General features: G+C 46.0%; 1 protein-coding gene across 1 annotated transcript in view; it reads right to left on the bottom strand.

Annotated features, from left to right (window-relative positions):
* LOC117058367 (sodium channel protein type 4 subunit alpha-like) overlaps window positions 1-19,013 on the bottom strand; it is an 81,889-nt gene that overhangs the window by 28,601 nt on the left and 34,275 nt on the right. The window contains exons 11-15 of the mRNA XM_033169506.1: window positions 13,991-14,158; window positions 12,748-12,871; window positions 10,039-10,277; window positions 6,118-6,291; window positions 3,572-3,928 (exon numbers count right to left, since the gene is read on the bottom strand). Of these exons, the coding sequence (XP_033025397.1) occupies window positions 3,572-3,928; window positions 6,118-6,291; window positions 10,039-10,277; window positions 12,748-12,871; window positions 13,991-14,158 (1,062 nt within the window). The remainder of the gene's footprint in view (window positions 1-3,571; window positions 3,929-6,117; window positions 6,292-10,038; window positions 10,278-12,747; window positions 12,872-13,990; window positions 14,159-19,013) is intronic.

Below are 19,013 nucleotides of genomic sequence, written 5' to 3'. Positions count from 1 at the left end.
TCAGGATTTTAGAGATGTTTAAGTGGGGCATGGCCAAAAAAAAAGGTTGGGAACCACTGGCATATAAGGAAGGTTTTAATGTTTTATTAGGTTTTTATATATGCTGGAAGCCGTCCAGAGTGGCTGTGGCAACCCAGTCAAGTGGCCGTGGTACAATTATTATTATTATTATTATTATTATTATTATTATTATTATTATTATTAGGCTGGTGGAGCACAAAGTGTGGAATGTTAGGAATTCATGCTAATTGCAATTTAAACTCAGGTAGGTAGCCGTGTTGGTCTGACGCAGTCGAAATAAATTAAAAAAATTGTCCAGTAGCACCTTAGAGACCAACTAAGTTTGTTCTGGGTATACGCTTTCGTGTGCATGCACACTTCTTCAGATCCCTTTAAACTTCAGATTCTTCAGATGCAATTTAAACTGTTACTCAACCACCAAGCAGCCAAGTATCCACAGACACAATTAATTTCCTTCACATTATGTAATACATTTTTATCCCTCTGTGTTTGCTTCTCATTATACGATAAAAAATATTATAAAGTCGGAAATGGGGGAGAGTGGCAGCTGAAGGCAGGCTGAAAGTCGGATGTACTAACCTAGAAACCCAGGGCTATTTTTTTTTTTTAGTGATGCTGTGGAGAACCACTCTGCACGTGCTCAGAGGCGCCTTATCATTACACAAGGAGCGTGCTCGTCAGTTTAACAGGTCCATGTCAGGGAAGCTGAACTGCAATTGGGGAGGAAGCAGCCAGCATAGTTTAACCTGTCCTTTGACAGCGTTACCAGTGGTGCTGCTGAGGAGGGTGCATTGAAAGAGGGTAAGAAGGCATTTATTACGTTTCCACGCATGGGCTTTTCCCTTGCCTGTTGGTCTTTCTGGTATGTATGTAAACTGCTTAAAGGTTCCACTAATGGCATAGAAGAGCTGGGGGGGGGGGAATCACATCTGGCAACCAATGTGCCCCTTTGGTTTCAGATAGTACATAGATGTGGGTGAAGCTGTGGTCTCAACTACTGAGCCTAGGGCTTGCCAATCGGAAGGTCGGCGGTTCGAATCCCCGCGACGGGGTGAGCTCCCGTTGCTCAGTCCCCGCTCCTGCCAACCTAGCAGTTCGAAAGCATGTCAAAGTGCAAGTAGATAAATAGGTACCGCTCCAGCGGGAAGGTAACCGGCATTTCCGTGCGCTGCTGTGGTTCGCCAGAAGCAGCTTAGTCGTGCTGGCCACATGACCCGGAACAACCGTCTGCGGACAAATGCCGGCTCTCTCGGCCAGTAAAGCGAGATGAGCACCGCAACCCCAGAGTCGTTCACAACTAGACTTAACTGGCAGGGCTCTATTACCTTTATCTTTTTTAGTACATGGGTAGACGAGTCTAAAAAGCCCGGGACACAAATTTAGCAGCTCATTTACCAGAAGTAGTATATTTAGCGTTAACTCTGGAAGTGTACTCAAGATTCCGATCAAACTAAGCCTCCCATTGTATCTTTTGCTCTAGAAGGCTTTGTTTCGTCAAACTAAAGTACAGTCGTACCTTGGAAGTCAAAGGGAATCCGTTCCAGAAGTCCGTTTGACTTCCAAAACGTTTGGAAACCAAAGCACAGCTCCTGATTGGCTGCAGGAAGCTCCTGCAGCCAATCGGAAGCCGCGGAAGCCCCATTGGATGTTCAGCTTCCAAAAATAGTTTGCAAACCGGAACACTCGCTTCCGGGTTTGGGAGCCAAAATGTTCGGGAACTAAGCTGTTCGACTGTATACACTTCCAGAGTTAATGATAAACCCATTACTCCTGGCAAAGGAGCCACTGCCTCACAATGCATTTAGTATTGTGCTGGTTTAATTTCCAGAGGTGCTCCCTTTTATTATATCCTATAGCTGTAGCCTTCATCCCAGGTCATCCCGTTCAATGACCGTGGAAGGCTCCCCTGCTCATATCACTTTCTCAGCAAATTCCTTCAAGATTAAGGGACCCTAAGCAAGCTGTCAATCCTGGGAGGCCCAGCCGCCAGGAATTCCTGAAACCTTCAAAGCTCCTCAATTCAGAGAGTGAGTGGCTGGCGGGTGACAAAAGCTTCCACACTTTGGGTGGGTTTGGGATTCCTCCCCAGCCTTAGCCTTAGAATGAAATAAAATGAGGGCAAAGGAAGCGAAAGGACGGAAAGCAGTGCAGCAGTTTGAATATTAGTCTAGATGTCTATGTTCAAGCTCATATTCTTCCTTGATCAGGAAGCTCCATGCCAAGGAGAGGGAGGGTTTGATGAAGAGGGCTTACCGGTAATTTGTGGCCGGATCCGCCAGGTCTCATCCCAACTCTCTGTCACTAACACCAGGCAGCAGCAGACTTTGGCCTTTCAAATTTAAGCAGTGCCTTGGATGACACCAAAATCCCCCCCACACACCTCTCGCCTTCCGTTCTATGTCATTATTGTGGTACCCTCTCGGAACAGTACCCAGTGTGGGCAAACCAGTTGCGCTCCCCTAAATCTGCCTCTGTACCAGGATTAAGTCCTAAAACATGGATTAAGAACTGTAGGCTTTTCACTGAAGGAGAACTGTATGAAAATGATGTATTGGTGGTATTTCACACCTATAAAATTAGCAAAGGTGTATAGAACTGCTTCAAATGTATGTTGGAAATGTAAGGAGAAGGAAGGCACATTCTGCCACATGTGGTGGACGTGCAAGATAACAAAAGCATTCTGGGAAATGGTATACAATGAGTTGAAAGAAATGTTTAAAATAAAATTTGTGAAAAGAACAGAGGCTTTTTAATTAGGAGTTTTAGGTGCAGAGACACCAGAGGAGCAGAAACGATTCTTTATGTATGCAACGACAGCAGTGCGGATACCACCGGCCCAGAGATAAAAAGAAGATAAAGTCCCGACCAGAGACGAATGGCTGATGAAGATGAAGGACTATGCCAAAATGGCATAAATGACAGGGAAAATCAGAAACCAGGAAGAGAAGAACTTTAAGAAGGGATGGGGAAAATTCACAATGTATTTAAGAGAACACTGTAAACAACTAAAAACAGGATTTGAGTAACGTCTGTAATGTACCAAAAATTAAGATAAAAATGGATTATTTAAGAAAAACAGAGAAAATAAGTGAAGTAGCTGAAAGATTGAAAATGGTAACCATGGAAGAACGGAAGGGAGTCAAAGGATTAAGGGAATCCTAAATGATGTTGGTGTTTAATGTTTGAATTTAAATTTGCAGTGTAAAACTCAATAAAAAAGATTTATATCTATAAAAAAGAACTGTAGGCTTTTCTGGAAAGCTGGCATGGTTTCAGAAAGGGCTAAAGGGCCACCAAAATAATGCCAAGCAAATCCAAGAGTGACACAGAGCCCTTCTCGTTCTAGCTGGATGGCAGGATCATGGTGAAGGCAAGTGGAATTGCTTTGCACTCATCCCCGGCCATCTTTATTGCGTACTCCCTGTTTATGTGGCATAGGGGACCTCTCAAATGGACAGATTCGATTTTCATTGAGAAGTGCCTGTTTGACCGTGCAGGTCCCCCAAACACTTGGGTCCTCCCATGTTATTATTTCCTAGTTACTACTCACCACCAGGTTCCCAATGACCATGACCATCATGAAGACAATGAGGCACAAGGTCTGCCCAGCCACTTCCATGCAGTCCCACATGGTCTCGATCCACTCCCCGCAGAGGATGCGGAAGACGATCAGGAAGGAGTGGAAGAAGTCGTGCATGTGCCAGCGCGGCAGCGTGCAGTCGCTGCTGATCTTGCAGACGCACTCGGTGTAGCTCTTCCCGAACAGCTGCATCCCCACCACGGCGAAGATGAAAACAATGATGGCCAGCACGAGGGTGAGGTTGCCCAGGGCACCCACCGAGTTGCCAATGATCTTGATCAGCATGTTGAGCGTTGGCCAGGATTTGGCGAGCTTGAACACTCTCATCTGTGGAAGCAAGAGGAATCCTGCTAAGCCCCAGGAAATCTCAGCTGCTAACCACAAGATGCAGGAACCAGTGCAGGAATGGGGGACCTGTGGACCCCCCAAATGTTTTTGGGACTCCAACTTCCATCAGCCCCATCATTGACCATAGACGATGGGAGCTGCAGTCCAACAACATGTTTAAATGAGCATTCAAATTTCTAAAACAGAAAATTTAATAAAAATTATATAATAATAATAATAATAATAATAATAATAATAAATAGTAATATTATTGTAATGTTGTTGTTTTGCTGCTGCTGCTGTTGTAATAGGGCGTCCCTATTTTCAATGGAGAAATGTTGGAGGGTATGCACACAAACCCCAATTGCTGTAAAACCCAAAGAGTTAGAAACTGGCTATTCTCTGAACAAAATACAGTTGATATTCCTGCAAGGCCAAATTTGCACAGCAAGTAGTAGACTAGCTAGCCCTGGTGGCTGCAATTACACATGCTTCCTTGCCAACACCACCAGTGTCTTAGTAGAGTTGCTCTACCTCGGGCTTCCTCAACCTCGGCCCTCCAGATGTTTTTGGCCTACAACTCCCATGATCCCTAGCTAGCAGGACCAGTGGTCAGGGATGATGGGAATTGTAGTCTCAAAACATCTGTAGGGCTGAGGTGGAGGAAGCCTGCTCTACTTTAAATGTGGATTAGGCAACCAGATTAGGAACAAATCAACGGGCACTCAGTACAGCCAGGGCCGTCTCATCCATAGGGGTTAGTGGCGCGGTGCGCCAGAGCGCTGGGCCCCCCAGGGGCGCCGTCGCCAGCCCGCCGGCATACTGGGCGGCCCCCTCCACAACCCGCCCCTGCCCCCACGGGCGGGCTGGCGGCCGGGCACTCGCGCGCCGGCAGCGCAGCCGCTGCCGCCCATGCCGCTCCCGGGTGGGCAGCAAGCTGGCCGCCCTCGCCTCCCGTCCTGGGAGCACTGGAAGGGCGCGCAGAGCCCCGTGCCGCTCCAGCGCCATGCCCCTCATCCCCCGCTCACACGTCACCAGGGAGAAGGCAGGAAGAGGCGATCAGTGGCGGCGAGCCGGGCGCGCAGTGATCAGCCCTCCCTCCCTCTGTCCACCCCTCTTCGGTTGCTGTGCGCGCCCTGCCTGGGAAGCGGACCTGATCCCCGGCGGCCGCCCCTCCTCTCAGCGCCGCAATTAGTCGTCGGGGCGCTTCTCCAGCCTGCTGCTGCGCAGGACTGGAGTAGGGCGCGGGGCAGCCAGGAAGGAGTCCGAGGGGTCCCGGGCTAGGAACAACGTTCTCCAGCAGCCGCCGCTCCTCTGAGCGCTTCTCCAGCCTGCCGCTGTGCAGGACTGGAGTAGGGCGCGGGGTGGCGGGAAGGAGCCCAAGGAGTCCCAAGTGGGGCGCGATCCCCGGCGGCAGCCGCTCCTCTGAGCACTTCTCCAGCCTGCCGCTGGAGCACTTTTGCTTTTTATTTTGGAATCCCACCCAGCCCCATCCAAAAAGAGGGGACTGGTTTGTTTTAGACGCAAGATCCCCTCCTGCACGCACACACACACACCACGCCTGTTTTTCCCGAGTTTGTGGCAGAACTGGAGAGTTGGAAGTGACCCCCTGTGTCATCCAGCCCAACCCCGTGCAATTAAACGGGCAGTGTTTGTCCTGCAGCTGCCCAGATGGTGGATCCCCCAGCCCCTTCCCGGCCCCTGAAAAACACTGCTTTTATTCTTGGGTGCTTAGAAGGGGTTTCTCGCGCCTTTTGGGGGGGGTGACTCCCAGTCCCAGCAGCCCTGCGCGCTTCCAGGTGCGTCGGGGGTGCTGGAGAGGAGCAGGTATATTTGGGGTGCTCCCCCACCCCCGGAGGCTCCGGCTGGTTGGAGGGAGGGAGGGAGTTAGGGAGGCGGTACTGGGCGCTGTTTGCCAAAGGATGGGGGGGTGTGGGGGCGCCGGAGAGATCCCTGCACCACGGCGCCAGATAGGCTTAAGACGGCCCTGAGTACAGCCGTTGCACGCTGTGAGGCTGCCTCTGGCACTGGTCAGTTTTCTGCGCAAGCACTGGCAAGGTGGCTTGTGGCACCTTCCAAAATAGCACAGGGACACCTCACCCCCACTCTGCCCGGGGTGGGAGACAAATATTGGCCCTGCTTTAGAAAGAAGCCGCAGGGACACAGGATGACGTAACAAAGTCACCTACCAGACGGAAGGAGCGTAGCACAGACAGGCCCTGGACGTTGGCGAGGCCGAGCTCAACCAAGCTGAGAGTGACGATGATGCTGTCAAAGATGTTCCATCCAACCTGGAAGTAATCATAGGGGTCCAGAGCAATCAGCTTCAGCACCATCTCTGCTGTGAATATCCCCGTGAAGACCTGCGAGGAAGTGCCGTGAGAAAGAGGACACAGTGAGAGGCGGGCCAAGGGGTCTGCTCCATGGACAAGGGGCAGAGGAGGAAAGAAAGCCAAACAGTCAAGGGGGCTAAACTAGGCCACAACTTTGGGGCTTGTAGCAGATGAGAGGGGTTGGTATGGCAATACGGCAGTGCCTTTGGGATCTTGGATCCAGCTGGCAACCTGGGGTGAGTGATGTCAGGGCCACCCAACCCTGAGCTCAGGTCATGAGTACAGTCGTACCTTGGTTTTCAAATGCCTTGGGAGTCAAACGGTTCGGCTCCCGAATGATCGAAAACCGGAAGTGGTTGTTCTGGTTTTTGAGCGTTCTTTGGAACGTGAACGTCCAACGCGGCTTCTGCAGCTTCCGATTGTCTGCAGGAGCTTCCTACAGCCAATTGGAAGCCGCGCCTTGGTTTCCGAACATTTTGGAAATTGAACGGAATTCCGGAACGGATGTTCCGTACGACTTCTGAGGTACCACTGTATAAGCTAGCACTCTAACAAGGGTGAGGTGAGGGAAGCAAGCACCCTGTGTGTGTGTGTCAACAAGCAATTCACATTATATTTCTCCCAGTATTTGGTTACAGCATTTATCATATTCAATCATGTTGTAGTAGTGTCTGTTCTTTGAAAAAAGAAAAAGAAATACCCTCCCTTGTGTGAAGAATGACAAAGGCCATATGTTTGCTGCTCTTCTAGCTACGAATACGTTCCTTTCCGCAATTTCTGTCCAATGAATGTAGGGCTATGGAGTCAATGATAGATGACCCTGAGATAATTGCTCTGCGTTTCCCACAGATTGAAGCAGAAGCAGAGAATTAATTCGGCCTCTTTGCACTTTCCCTCACTTCCTTTAGCATGCCTTCTGCTATTTCTGCCGACAATTTCCAGGGAATTGCTACCGACAATATTGAAATATTTTTTGTTATTGCTTGTCCTAAAGTTTCTAGCAAAGGTGTTCTCGAATTACATTCTTGCCTCTTTTATTGTCAGCTAACATATTCCTTTTGCCAGAGTTTGTGTTCCTCTTTATTTGCCTCGCTTGGACAAGAATTTCTTTGTGCTTTATTGATGTGGGTATTAGTTGTACAAACACCAAGGAGATGAGGGGGTAATTGGGCAAGAACCTAAACCTTTCATCCCAACAGGGCAGGCTCGCTGCTAACTTCACATGGTGTCAGAGTGTCTCTTTGTTAATTCCACAATAGCTTCCTTGATTCTGCTAATTCATCACTATTTTTTCTGAGAAGCTTTTATCCAAATCCCATTAGTTCTCATACCCTACAGAGGCTTACCCTAAATATATATACAACTGCGTCTGTGCATATTCATCCTCTGAAGGCTCATCCATATTTTTGTTTGCCCAAACGCTTTCCCTTGGGAAAACCTGCGGTTTAGCACTGAATTGCAACAAACAGCATGTGGGTTTTCTGCAGATGGCCATTTGTTCCAATTTAGCACTAAAGAGCAGGTTTTTCAGGGGAACGTGGCAGGGGAAGGGCAAAAGCTCACGGGACAAGCGGAAAATAGCTTGGACCCATGAAAATAGCTTGGACCCATGCTGTCTAGGTGTGAATGAGCCCTATGTCTTCCTTCCTTTCCCCTTCTGTCCATTGTTGTCTTTTTTAACACTTGTGTTAGGGACCTGCCTTTTGCTTGCGCTACCGGATGACCTGTCATGTGCATCAATGGCACTGCGTTAATAATATCAAGATCACACCGTTGTGTCTGGATTCTACCTTCCAGTGTTGGCAGAGCATTAATAACTTGGCAACCTATCTGGGACCTGGCAAATGCCCCAGAAACCAGCACGCTTGTCTGGGGTTGGGTTTCATCAAGGAAATACAAGAGGATTAATAGGACAAAACATGTCCACTGTGTTTCCTACGAGCTGTTAGAAGCTGGCTGCAGGCCCAGCTCTAGAATCACAGTGGGGGATTGTACGCCGAGAGTTATCAGAGGAATTTAGTGCAAAACAGGAAGCAGCTAAATATTAACTAGTCTGAAGTTACTAAGGGCACAATGCTATACCCGGCAGTTAAGAACTCCTTGTGAACTCCGTGGGATTTACTTATGGAAGTGAGAGCTGGAACATAAAGAAGGCTGACCGCCGAAGAATTTATGCTTTTGAATTGTGGTGCTGGAGGAGACTCTTCGAGAGTCCCATGGACTGCAAGAAGATCAAACCTATCCATTCTGAAGGAAATCAGCCCTCAATGCTCACGGGAAGGACAGATCCTGAAGCTGAGGTTCCAATACTTTGGCCACCTCGTGAGAAGAGAAGACTCCCTGGAAAAGACCCTGATGTTGAGAAAGATGGAGGGCACAAGGAGAAGGGGACGACAGAGGATGAGATGGTTGGACAGTGTTCTCGAAGCTACCAACATGAGTTTGACCAAACTGCGGGAGGCAGTGAAAGACAGGAGTGCCTGGCGTGCTCTGGTGGTCCATGGGGTCACGAAGAGTCGGACACGACTAAACGACTAAACAACAACAACAACAAAGAACTGTGCTGTTAATGCAGGGATGGGAACCTGCTGCCCTCCATGTCCTCCAGATTCTATTAAACCCAATGGTCGGGGATGATGAGAATTGTAGTCCAACAAATATTTGGAGGTCCATAGGCTCCCTACCCCCATGCTAACATATTGAATGTTTCAATATTTATTTTACTCTTTATACTGGGGATAAAACAGACAGATGAAGGTTCTCAACAAGGAAGTTTCAGTTCAAATTTCAGCCAGGAGGGAGTGGGCTCCAAAATTCAGCAACTGATTTCAATGAATTGGGAGAGACCATTTGATGGCCACCGTAACAGAACCACTGTCATCTTGTTGCATTACTTATTGGGTTTTGGTGAGGGGGAGGAACAGACACCCCCCTGTAAAATGCCCCCTTCATTTAACTACCCAGAAATGATACAGAAAAATGAGGAGTGGCATTTTAGCTCAGCCCTATAAAGACTTTGAGGACTGAAAAAAGTTGGGTTTTTGAGCTTTAGGGGGAACAATTGCTGGGCAAAAACGACATGGTGTAAGTTGTCAAATTATGAGTAGGGCAGCAAGGACTCTCTCCCTTTCTTAAGCCACAGTGCATCAGGGTCATCTACCGAAGCTAGATGGCATCAAGCCACAGAATGAAGAACAGAGGGCTTGTGATTGGGAAATGATCCATAATGAATTGAAAGAAATGTTTAAAAAGTATACTCCCCCCCCAAAAAAAACCCAGAGTCATTTCTGTTGGGGATAATTCAGACTGAAATTCCCAGGTGTATGCTACTACTGCGGCCCATGTTTTGTTAGCCCCAAAATGGAAAACGAGCGAGGTCCCAACAAAAGAATTGCAATTTAAGCTGGCAGAATATGCACAACTCGCAGACTTAACGTATAGAATAAGAGAACAAGAAGAACGTACGTTTAAAGAAGAGTGGAAAACATTTACTGAATATATGGGAAATAATTGTGTATAGCTGAAAACACCTGCAGCATTAAGATAAATTCAACAGTGTAAACAAGTTTTGATGGATGCAATAATGGAATACTGAAATGTATAGTTTTTGTAAAATATGCAGGGATTTATGATACAGTATGTAAAATGAACCATGGAAAGAGAAGAAGAAGGGAAGTCATTGATGTCTTAAGGATATAAAAATTTTAAATTGTAAAACAGAAAACTTAATAAAATTATATACAAAAAACAACAACAGAGGGCTTGTGGTTCTCCTACCAGGTTCCCCACATTCAATACATCGTTGAATGCATCTGTCATTGGGTAGTGTTCCATGGCCATGAAGACTGTGTTGAGGACAATGCAGATGGTGATCCCCAGATCCACAAAGGGATCCATGACAATGAGCTTGATTATGTTCTTCATCTTCACCCAGAGCGGGCAGCAATTCCACACAAGGACTGCGTGGGCGAACTTGTACCACCACGGCGGGCATTTTTGGTGCGCCTCTTCAAGTTCTGAAAGCAAAAAATCAACAAGGAACGTATTGATTGAAACCATAGCGGCCTAGGTATATTTGAGGGAAACAGTAAGTTACTTCATTTACATTTATGTAATCATAATAATATTTTATTGTCATAATCAAAACAAAATAAAAAATAAAAAAATCCTTCCAGTAGCACTTTAGAGACCAACTAAGTTTGTTCTGAAGTTGAGGCCCCAGTACTTTGGCCACCTCATGAGAAGAGAAGACTCCCTAGAAAAGACCCTGATATTGGAAAAGATGGAGGGCACAAGGAGAAGGGGACGACAGAGGATGAGATGGTTGGACAGTGTTCTCGAAGCTACTAACATGAGTTTGGCCAAACTGCGAGAGGCAGTGAATGATAGGCATGCCTGGCGTGCTCTGGTCCATGGGGTCACGAAGAGTCGGACACAACTGAACGACTGAACAACAACAACAACAAGTTTGTTCTTGGTATGAGCTTTTGTGTGCATGCACACTTCTTCAGATACACTGAAATAGAAGTCACCAGACCCTTATATATAATGAGAGGGTGAGGAGGGGTATTACTCAGAAGGCTGGTGGGAATGGGTGATTGGCTGATGGGTGTGGAAAACCTGTTGATGACTGTTAACGACTGCAATTAGTCCTAACATTATTGTCATAATGTCATTGCTATTTTCCTTGGCCTTTGTAAAATGTTTTATGTATTTTTCCCCTTTCCTTTATACTCTAACTTATTGTAATATTCTTAATAAAATTAAAATTAATTATTTTTTTAACATATTCCTAACATTAAGCTGTTAAGAATATGCCGAAATGGCAGAACTGACTGGAAAGCTCAGGGACCAAGAAGACAAAAACTTCAAAAAAAGAATGGGGAAAATTTATAATTTATTTAGGAGACCATAGTAAGCAGATGAAAACATTTGCAGGACTTTAACAACACTTGTAATTTAACTATTACTATGGACAATACGGAGAGATACAAAATATGGACTACGAAATAATATGCAGTTGAAAATGTTGACAATAGGACCCATTGAGGGGAAGGCAGGAAGTCGAGAGATTCAGAGAAATCTCTATATATGGTTATGTATTTGGTAATGTTATAACCTTTCACTTGTAAAATCAAATAAAAATTATTTTTATTTTTTTAATTTTTTTAAAATAACAAGGACCTCTTGTTATTAATTTTTTCCCACTAAGTCAAAGTCAATACTTACTAAAATGTCAAACCTCATCCAATAAATCGGTGAGACAAATCAATGGGCAGAACAATTGTAGCCCCTGATCCGCCATGCCCAAGGGGGTTTGTATGGTGTTCCTCTGGCCAGTCAAGCTTCACTGCAAGGAGCACCCCCCCCCATGCACCCTAAAGAGCAGTAGCCAGCAGAAACCCCCAAAATGGGGCATTTCAGGGGCAGGAAGTTGCTGGGGCTGTCCAGAGTTGGATCTGCTGGATCCTGAGCTGCCCCTGCTGTGCTCACATGGCAGCAATGGGCTCAACGTGGACCTCTAGGCTGTGCCAGTCTGGGAGCTAGCACAGCAGAGTTGGATTGCAGCCTCCTGCTTAAATTTGAGACCAAAATTTCACCCAGAGGCAGGGAACCCTTTTCAGTCTGAGGGCCACATTCCCTTTGAGGCATCTTCTGCCGGGGCAGAGGCAAAGTTGTGCAGCTTAGTGGATGCGCCTCTTACCTTTTGCATGGCTGGAATGTGGCCTAAGGTGCATAGCCACAGGTGTCTACATCTGCTCATACGGTATGGAAGAAAACCCTCTCCAAGACAGAAGTACAGTCGTACCTCGGGTTATGTACTTAATTGGTTCCGGGTCGCTGTACATAACCTGAAACGTATGTAACCCGAGGTACGACTGTACTGTTTCTGGGAGACAGGGAAAGGGCAATGGGGCCAACACCATTAATGGCCCTGTCACTCATGATCAAGTCTGTATGCTGTGTCCCTTAAACATGACAGAAGGAAACACATCTTGGAAGGTGCGCTACACTATTGGAAAAGGCACGTACCCTTCCCAGGGTGCGGCCGTCTTTTTCGAACCACCAAAGTCATCTGGAGTTTTCAAAACTAGAACAGCACCTCTCTTATTCTCTGGGCTTCTGACGAAAACAACAGTCTGCTGCCAAGTTACCGTATTTTTCTGTCTATAAGACACCCCTGTGTAAGACGCCCCCTATTTTGGGGGACTGTGATTTAAGAAAATGGAGGGGGAGATGTATCCTATAGGACGCCCCCAAATTTTTGACATTTTTAAAAGGGGGAAAAATCTAGACTTATACATGGAAAAATACGGTAATTTGTATTTATTTAACGGCTTATGCAATCCCCGTTCTCCATTAGTTCACAGCAATTCACAATATTAAAAATGATAAACGTTATAATGCGCAATGATCTTTGTTGTTGTTTTTCCTAATGCCAGAAAAAAATCCAGTTCTACCCAAAGTCACGGAGGAGGAATTTACCTTCCAGTGTGTTGGAGACTATGCTAAAGGCACTCTCTGCTCGTTTAGTCAAGCCTGTCCCTTCTTGGTTTCCTGCGTGGAGATGGTTGTGGTCAGGCTTCTCATGCTCCTCCGCTGGATCTGACTGCAACAGGGAAACAAGGATGATTTAGCGAAGGGTATCTCACACCTTCTGCCTCCAGGGCCCACTTGCAACAGCTGAAAATGACGGAGGCCCGCAAACCACTCACAATATTGGTGGAACACAGTGCCAGAGCTTGGCTAAATCAATGGGCAATTACTGGGGTCGCTTTCTACGGATATCTAATCTATCTTTGGAAATTGCTAAATTCCTTGTCACATGTTTGCCTTGTGGCAAGGAGTTTCATAGCTCTGTTTTCCTCAAGCTAGGTACACACATTTGGACGTATCATGGCCCGGCATCCCCATTTTGGGGCAGAATGTGCTCATCCAGAAGCATTTTTCTTTCGTGTTTTCCCTTCCCACCCCCACATGCCTCTCAAAGTTTTTCCACCCATCTCCTGTAATTTCTTCTCCTTTCACACTCAACTTGTAATTCATTCCCCCACCCCCCAAGCTCCTCAATATTGTTGTTGTTGCTGCTGCTGCTGCTATTGTTGATAATGATGATGATTATGATGATTAATAATAATAATAATAATAATAATAATAATAATAATAATAAATTGCCATTCATCACAAAATCTCAGGGAGGTTCACAAGATAAAATTACAAGGTGAAAGCACAAATAAATAGTTCAAACAAAAGCAACAAAACAAAAACCCTCCTCCGAAAAACACATTTAAAAGCCTGTAGAATATCAATCAGCCAAAGGCCAAGTTGAAGAGGAACGTTTTCACCTGGTACCTAAAGATGAAGGTGCCACGTGAACTGTTTGTGGGAGGTAAAGGTAAAGGTACCCCTGATCGTTAGGTCCAGTCGCAGACGACTCTGGGGTTGCAGTGCTCATCTCGCTCTATAGGCTGAGGGAGCCGCCGTACAGCTTCTAGGTCATGTGGCCAGCATGACTAATGCCGCTTCTGGCGAACGAGAGCAACGCACGGAAACGCCATTTACCTTCCTGCTGGAGTGGTACCTATTTATCTACTTGCACTTTAACGTGCTTTCACTGCCAACCTTCTGATTGGTAAGCCCTAGGCTCCAATGCAGAAAAAGCCTGAGTGCCCTCGTCTCTTTGCCCTTGTACAAGGACCCTTCTATTCCTCCTGCGCAGGCGACACACCTCGTCTATTGTGGCTGACCGGTCCAGCACCAAGCGTGGGATGACCCGGCCGTTGCAGTCTTTTGGCCCATCTTGATCACTAGGCGCCTCTTGATCGGACTCCGCCGTCTTCTTTTTCTCCACGATAACACTCTCTGCGGAGCTGCTGTTTGCTGCTTGCTCTTGAAGCTGTGGAGAAACCAGAGATCTGGGTGAAGAGCTCTGCCATATATATATATAATGGTTTATTGGAGGTACCCAGCACAGACTGGGCTCAGTTACGTTGAACTAAGAGTGGAGAGACCCAGGTTCAACTCATTTAGCCAAGACACACAGGGTGGGTTTCCCTCCCTCCTACCTCATAGAGTTACCTGTGAGAACAAAACTGAGGGGTAGGGAGAACCAGTTCTATCTCAGAGAAAAGGTGGAATACAAATGTAAATAATAAATAAAGATCTATACATATATATTTAGATGGTAATGATTTTCCAGCTGAGAGCCACATTCCATAACTGGGTGCTATTTCATGTCTTTGCCTTGGCCAATTGTGTGCTATTTCATGTCTTTGCCTTGGCCAATTGTAACTGATGCATAATCTTTATTATTAAAATGTTGTAGGTCAGGAATATTATTCCTGTACCTGACGAGTGGGGGGGGGACAATAACAGTGACCTACATTAAAGCGCTCATTGTTATTGTTATTATTATTTATTATTATTTATACCCTGCCCATCTGGCTGGGTTTCCCCACCAGCTACTCTGGGCAGCTCCCCAAAGAATATTAAAAACACGATAAAACAAACATTAAAAACTTCCCTAGACAGGGCTGCCTTCAGATGTTTTCTAAAAGTCAGATAGTTGTTTATTTCCTTGACATCTGATGTGAGGGCGTTCCACACGGTGGGCGCCACTACCGAGAAGGCCCTTTGCCTGGTTCCCTGTTACCTCACTTCTCGCAGTGAGGGAACCGCCAGAAGGCCCTTGGAGCTGGACCTCAGTGTCCGGGCTGAACAATGGGGGTAGAGACGCTCCTTCAGGTCTAGTGGGCCGAGGCCGTTTAGGGCTTTAAAGGTCAGCACCTACCACTTTGAATTGTGCTCAGAAACGTACTGGAAGCCAATGTGGGTCTTTTAGGACTGGTGTTATATGGTCTCGGTGGCCACTGCCAGTCACCAGTCTAGCTGCCACATTCTGGATTGGTTGTATTTCAACATATATGTGAGGTGGCTTGCAATACTATAACCACTATATCAGCTAAGCAATACTGTATAACATACCCTCCAAAATTTCTCCGGTGAAAATAGGGATTTATTATTATTATTATTATTATTATTATTATTATTATTAGACGACTATTTATACCCCACCCATCTGACTAGGTTGCCCCAGCCACTCTGTGTGCCTTCCAACACATATAAAAACATTAAACATTAAAAAAAAAAACATTTCCCTATACAGGGCTGCCTTCAGATAGCTTGTGGGTCGGATAACTCCATACCCTCCAATATTTCTCTAATGGAAATAGGGACGTCCAGAGGAAGAGAGGAGCATTTCAGGATCAAATCAGAAACCGGGATGGCTTCTCTAAATAAGGGACTGTCCCTGGGAAAATAGGGGCACTTGGAGGGTCTGCGTAATCACAGCTTAATGGGGTCTGTTAATGCAGTTAAGTAGAATTTGCTTGTTTGTGCAGAAAAGACTTAAAGTATAAATATCCTGGCAGACTATTTCCCCCCTCCCCTATTTTTATTCTGCTTTACGAAGGGGGAACTGAAGGCCTCATCCCTGGCCACTGAATTTTAGAACAAGGAAAACCCACATTGATTTGTCAGGAAAGATCTGGAAAAGGATGGGGGGGGTGCTTAGCACCTTGTTTGAGGATTCTTTCTGTGTGATTCACATAGAGATGAGGGATAAATTCAAATCAGTTTGCATCCAAAGGCAAAACCTATCTACATAATTGGCACATTCCAAAACAAAACATGAACTGAAACCCAGGCAGCCATCAACACGCTTGTTTGAATTTTGCATTGCAGTTCTCCTGAAATAAATGCACATATTGGGTGAAACTGCAGAGAAATGGGTGCATGTTCAAAGAAATTTGCACTAAATTGCTGGTGCGTTCTCATGAGGACTTTTTTATTTTTTAAAAAATCACAAACTGATGTAGAAATGTGATGAAATCAGAAACAGTGGAAATTGAGAAACTGAAACTGACCATTTGCTCATCCCCAGATCCACATTGTTTTCCCGTCATTGTTTAATTCCCTCGTTCTATTTCACAAGTTATACCTTTCTATCAAGAAAGGGAACAGACCCCATGGGTATCGAAATCAGCCCAGAGTCCTGTTAAGACTTGAAATATATATGGCTTTCGTCTCAAGCCAAGTCCTCCTCCCAAGAAGATATTCGCTGTCTGGAAATAGAAAATCCACTTCCGAATGTTTAGATTAGAAGCACAAGGCCACAATACGCGACACCATTCTACACACACACACATATGGACAACTGCATGTTTGCACAGCCCGAAAATTAGATTTGTATGGGTGGCTCGGGGTCAAGTGGGCGGAAGCAGCTGGCAGCGCAGAAGCCTGTTACAAACTCTGAGATGCCTCAGATGCCTTCCCTTGTAGATGCCTTCAAAAAAACAAAAAACAGACGAGGACATTCAAGGCCAGAAGAGCAGCTAGCGCAGGAGACAGGGATCGAAAAAGAGCAAATGGGTGTGATATGACTGGGGGTGAGAGTGAAATTTGATTCGGTTTGCATTTAAAGGCAAAGCTACTCCAAGACAATAATGCCCACTTACACACCACAAAGAACTCATAACCCACCAACTTTCAGCAACCAGAAACATCATAACCAGACACTGGAGAGACCTGTCAGGAGTAAGCATGGACCAATGGTATACCAAATAGTATGGGAAACAGCCTTACTAGAAAAAAATAACCAATAAGCTGAAAATGGCACGGGGACAAATAGAAGAAGACACCTTTACCCCAGTATGGCTCCCCTTTATCACACACACAGCCCAACAAGACAGTGACAAAAATCCACCAACAGCATAAAAAAATCAATATGGCTAACCTGATCCAAAACACTCACCCACCCCACTCACACATGAAAACAAAGACCACCACAGCCAACCACAAATGAACAACCACACCCTAGGCCATTGGCCAACCCCAACCTCTCTCACCACCAGAGGAACACAAGTGAACAGCAGAGAACCTGCACAAGCAACGCTGACACCAAACCCTACATATATTAAGTAAAATAGAAACATCATCACCCAATCCTACCCCCACCCATCCTCCCCACCCCCGTCCACCTCTTTCTCCCTTTTCTTCCTAATGTCTCAACAAATGAAACTGATTTGTAAAAGTGATACATGGAAAAAAAATACAAAAGAGAGACATTGCACATACTTTTATAAATCAAGAAATCTTTAATAAAAATACTTCAAAAAAATAAAAATAAAGGCAAAGCTACAAACTTTGCTCTTTCCAATACAATAAGCAAACTGGAACATCCTTCGAAACTTGCACTCCCCTAAGTCCCCTAAGTGACTTTTCCCCTGCACTTTCTAGGCAGAGGCCTGTCCCTGATTTTAAGGTTCCATGTTCAAGTAGGGTGTGTTTTTTTTTTTGCCTCGAGCTTTCCCCGTGAAAACCTGCTCTTTAAAGCTGAATCGGAGCAAACGTCAGTTTGGAGTTCGATGTTTGCTCTGATTTAGCTTTAAATAGCAGGTTATCGTGGGAGAAGCTCTGTGGGAAAAGCCGGGGGGGGTGCTTGGACACAGAGCTTTAAACTGTAGACTGTGCCTGGAAAAAGCGGAGGAAAGACAAGTGTAGATAAACCCTGAACCAGAACAAACAGCAATTTTCTGTGGATTGCCATTGTTCCGATTCAGCAGTAAAGAGTGGGTTTTCACAGGGAAATTGCCAAATAAAATCACCTCACAGAAATGAATATACTAGTTTAATGTGCATAAAAGTGCATATATTCATGACGATAACATGCAAAATGTGCCTATTAGGCAATATTGCAAGCGAAAATGTGTATATTAGGAAAATTCACATAAAAATGCGGATGAATTTTCATGAGTACTTTTTTTTAATAAAAAAATCACTAACTAATTTGGAAATGTAGAGAACTGAACTTCGGAGAAATGGAAAGTGGAAAAATGAGAAACAGAAACCAAAACATTTGTCCACCGAAGCTGCTAGGTATTGGTCATCGTATGTGATATAATAGAGGAATAAGCATTAGTTGATATATGTGGCATTCAGGGCCATCTCATCCATAGGGGCTAGTGGCGTGGCACGCCAGGGCGCCGGGGCCCCCAGGGGCACCCCTGCGAGCCCACCGGCATACCGGGCGCCCCCCTCCCCAACCCGCCCCCACCCCCATGCCGGCCTCCCGTACCAGGAGCACTGGAAGGGCGCGCAGAGCCCCGCGCCGCTCCAGCGCCACCCCCCTCATTCCCCGCTCTCTCACCCCCCCTCCCAAGGGGCGGCAAGCGCGGGACGGAGGCGGCACGCCGGGGGCACCGGAGGGATCGTCGCGCCAGGGCGGCCGATCTCCCTAAGACGGCCCTGGTGGCATTATGCAGTATGTAAAAGGAAGGGGTATGAAAAACAACATGGAAGGAAAGGTAGGAAATCAAATCATAAGAGAAATGTATAACAAATTTGAAACTAATTGGTTAAAGTTTAAAAAAAATGCAATTTTTTTTTTTTGATGAGCTGCCACAAGAGAATCCATACTGCCTGTGAGTAGAAGCAGGCACACAATAATTTCACCATGGGCTGATGTGGCTGGCATTCGTGAGGGGCTGAAGGAGAAGCTCACATATGAGAAGTGCATAGCAGGCAGGTCAGGCTGAAGGCAAATTACAGGTCGTACCTTGGTTCTCAAACGCCTTGGTACTCAGACGTTTTGGCTCCCAAATGCCGCAAACCCAGAAGTGAGTGTTCCAGTTTACGAACATTTTTCGGAAGCCGAAGGACGCAGTTTCTGCGGCTTCCGATTGAGTGCAGGA

This window comes from Lacerta agilis, chromosome 14 (assembly GCF_009819535.1).
Source record: "Lacerta agilis isolate rLacAgi1 chromosome 14, rLacAgi1.pri, whole genome shotgun sequence".
Taxonomy (NCBI): Eukaryota; Metazoa; Chordata; class Lepidosauria; order Squamata; family Lacertidae; genus Lacerta; species Lacerta agilis.
This window is presented reverse-complemented; position numbering and strand designations above follow the sequence as displayed.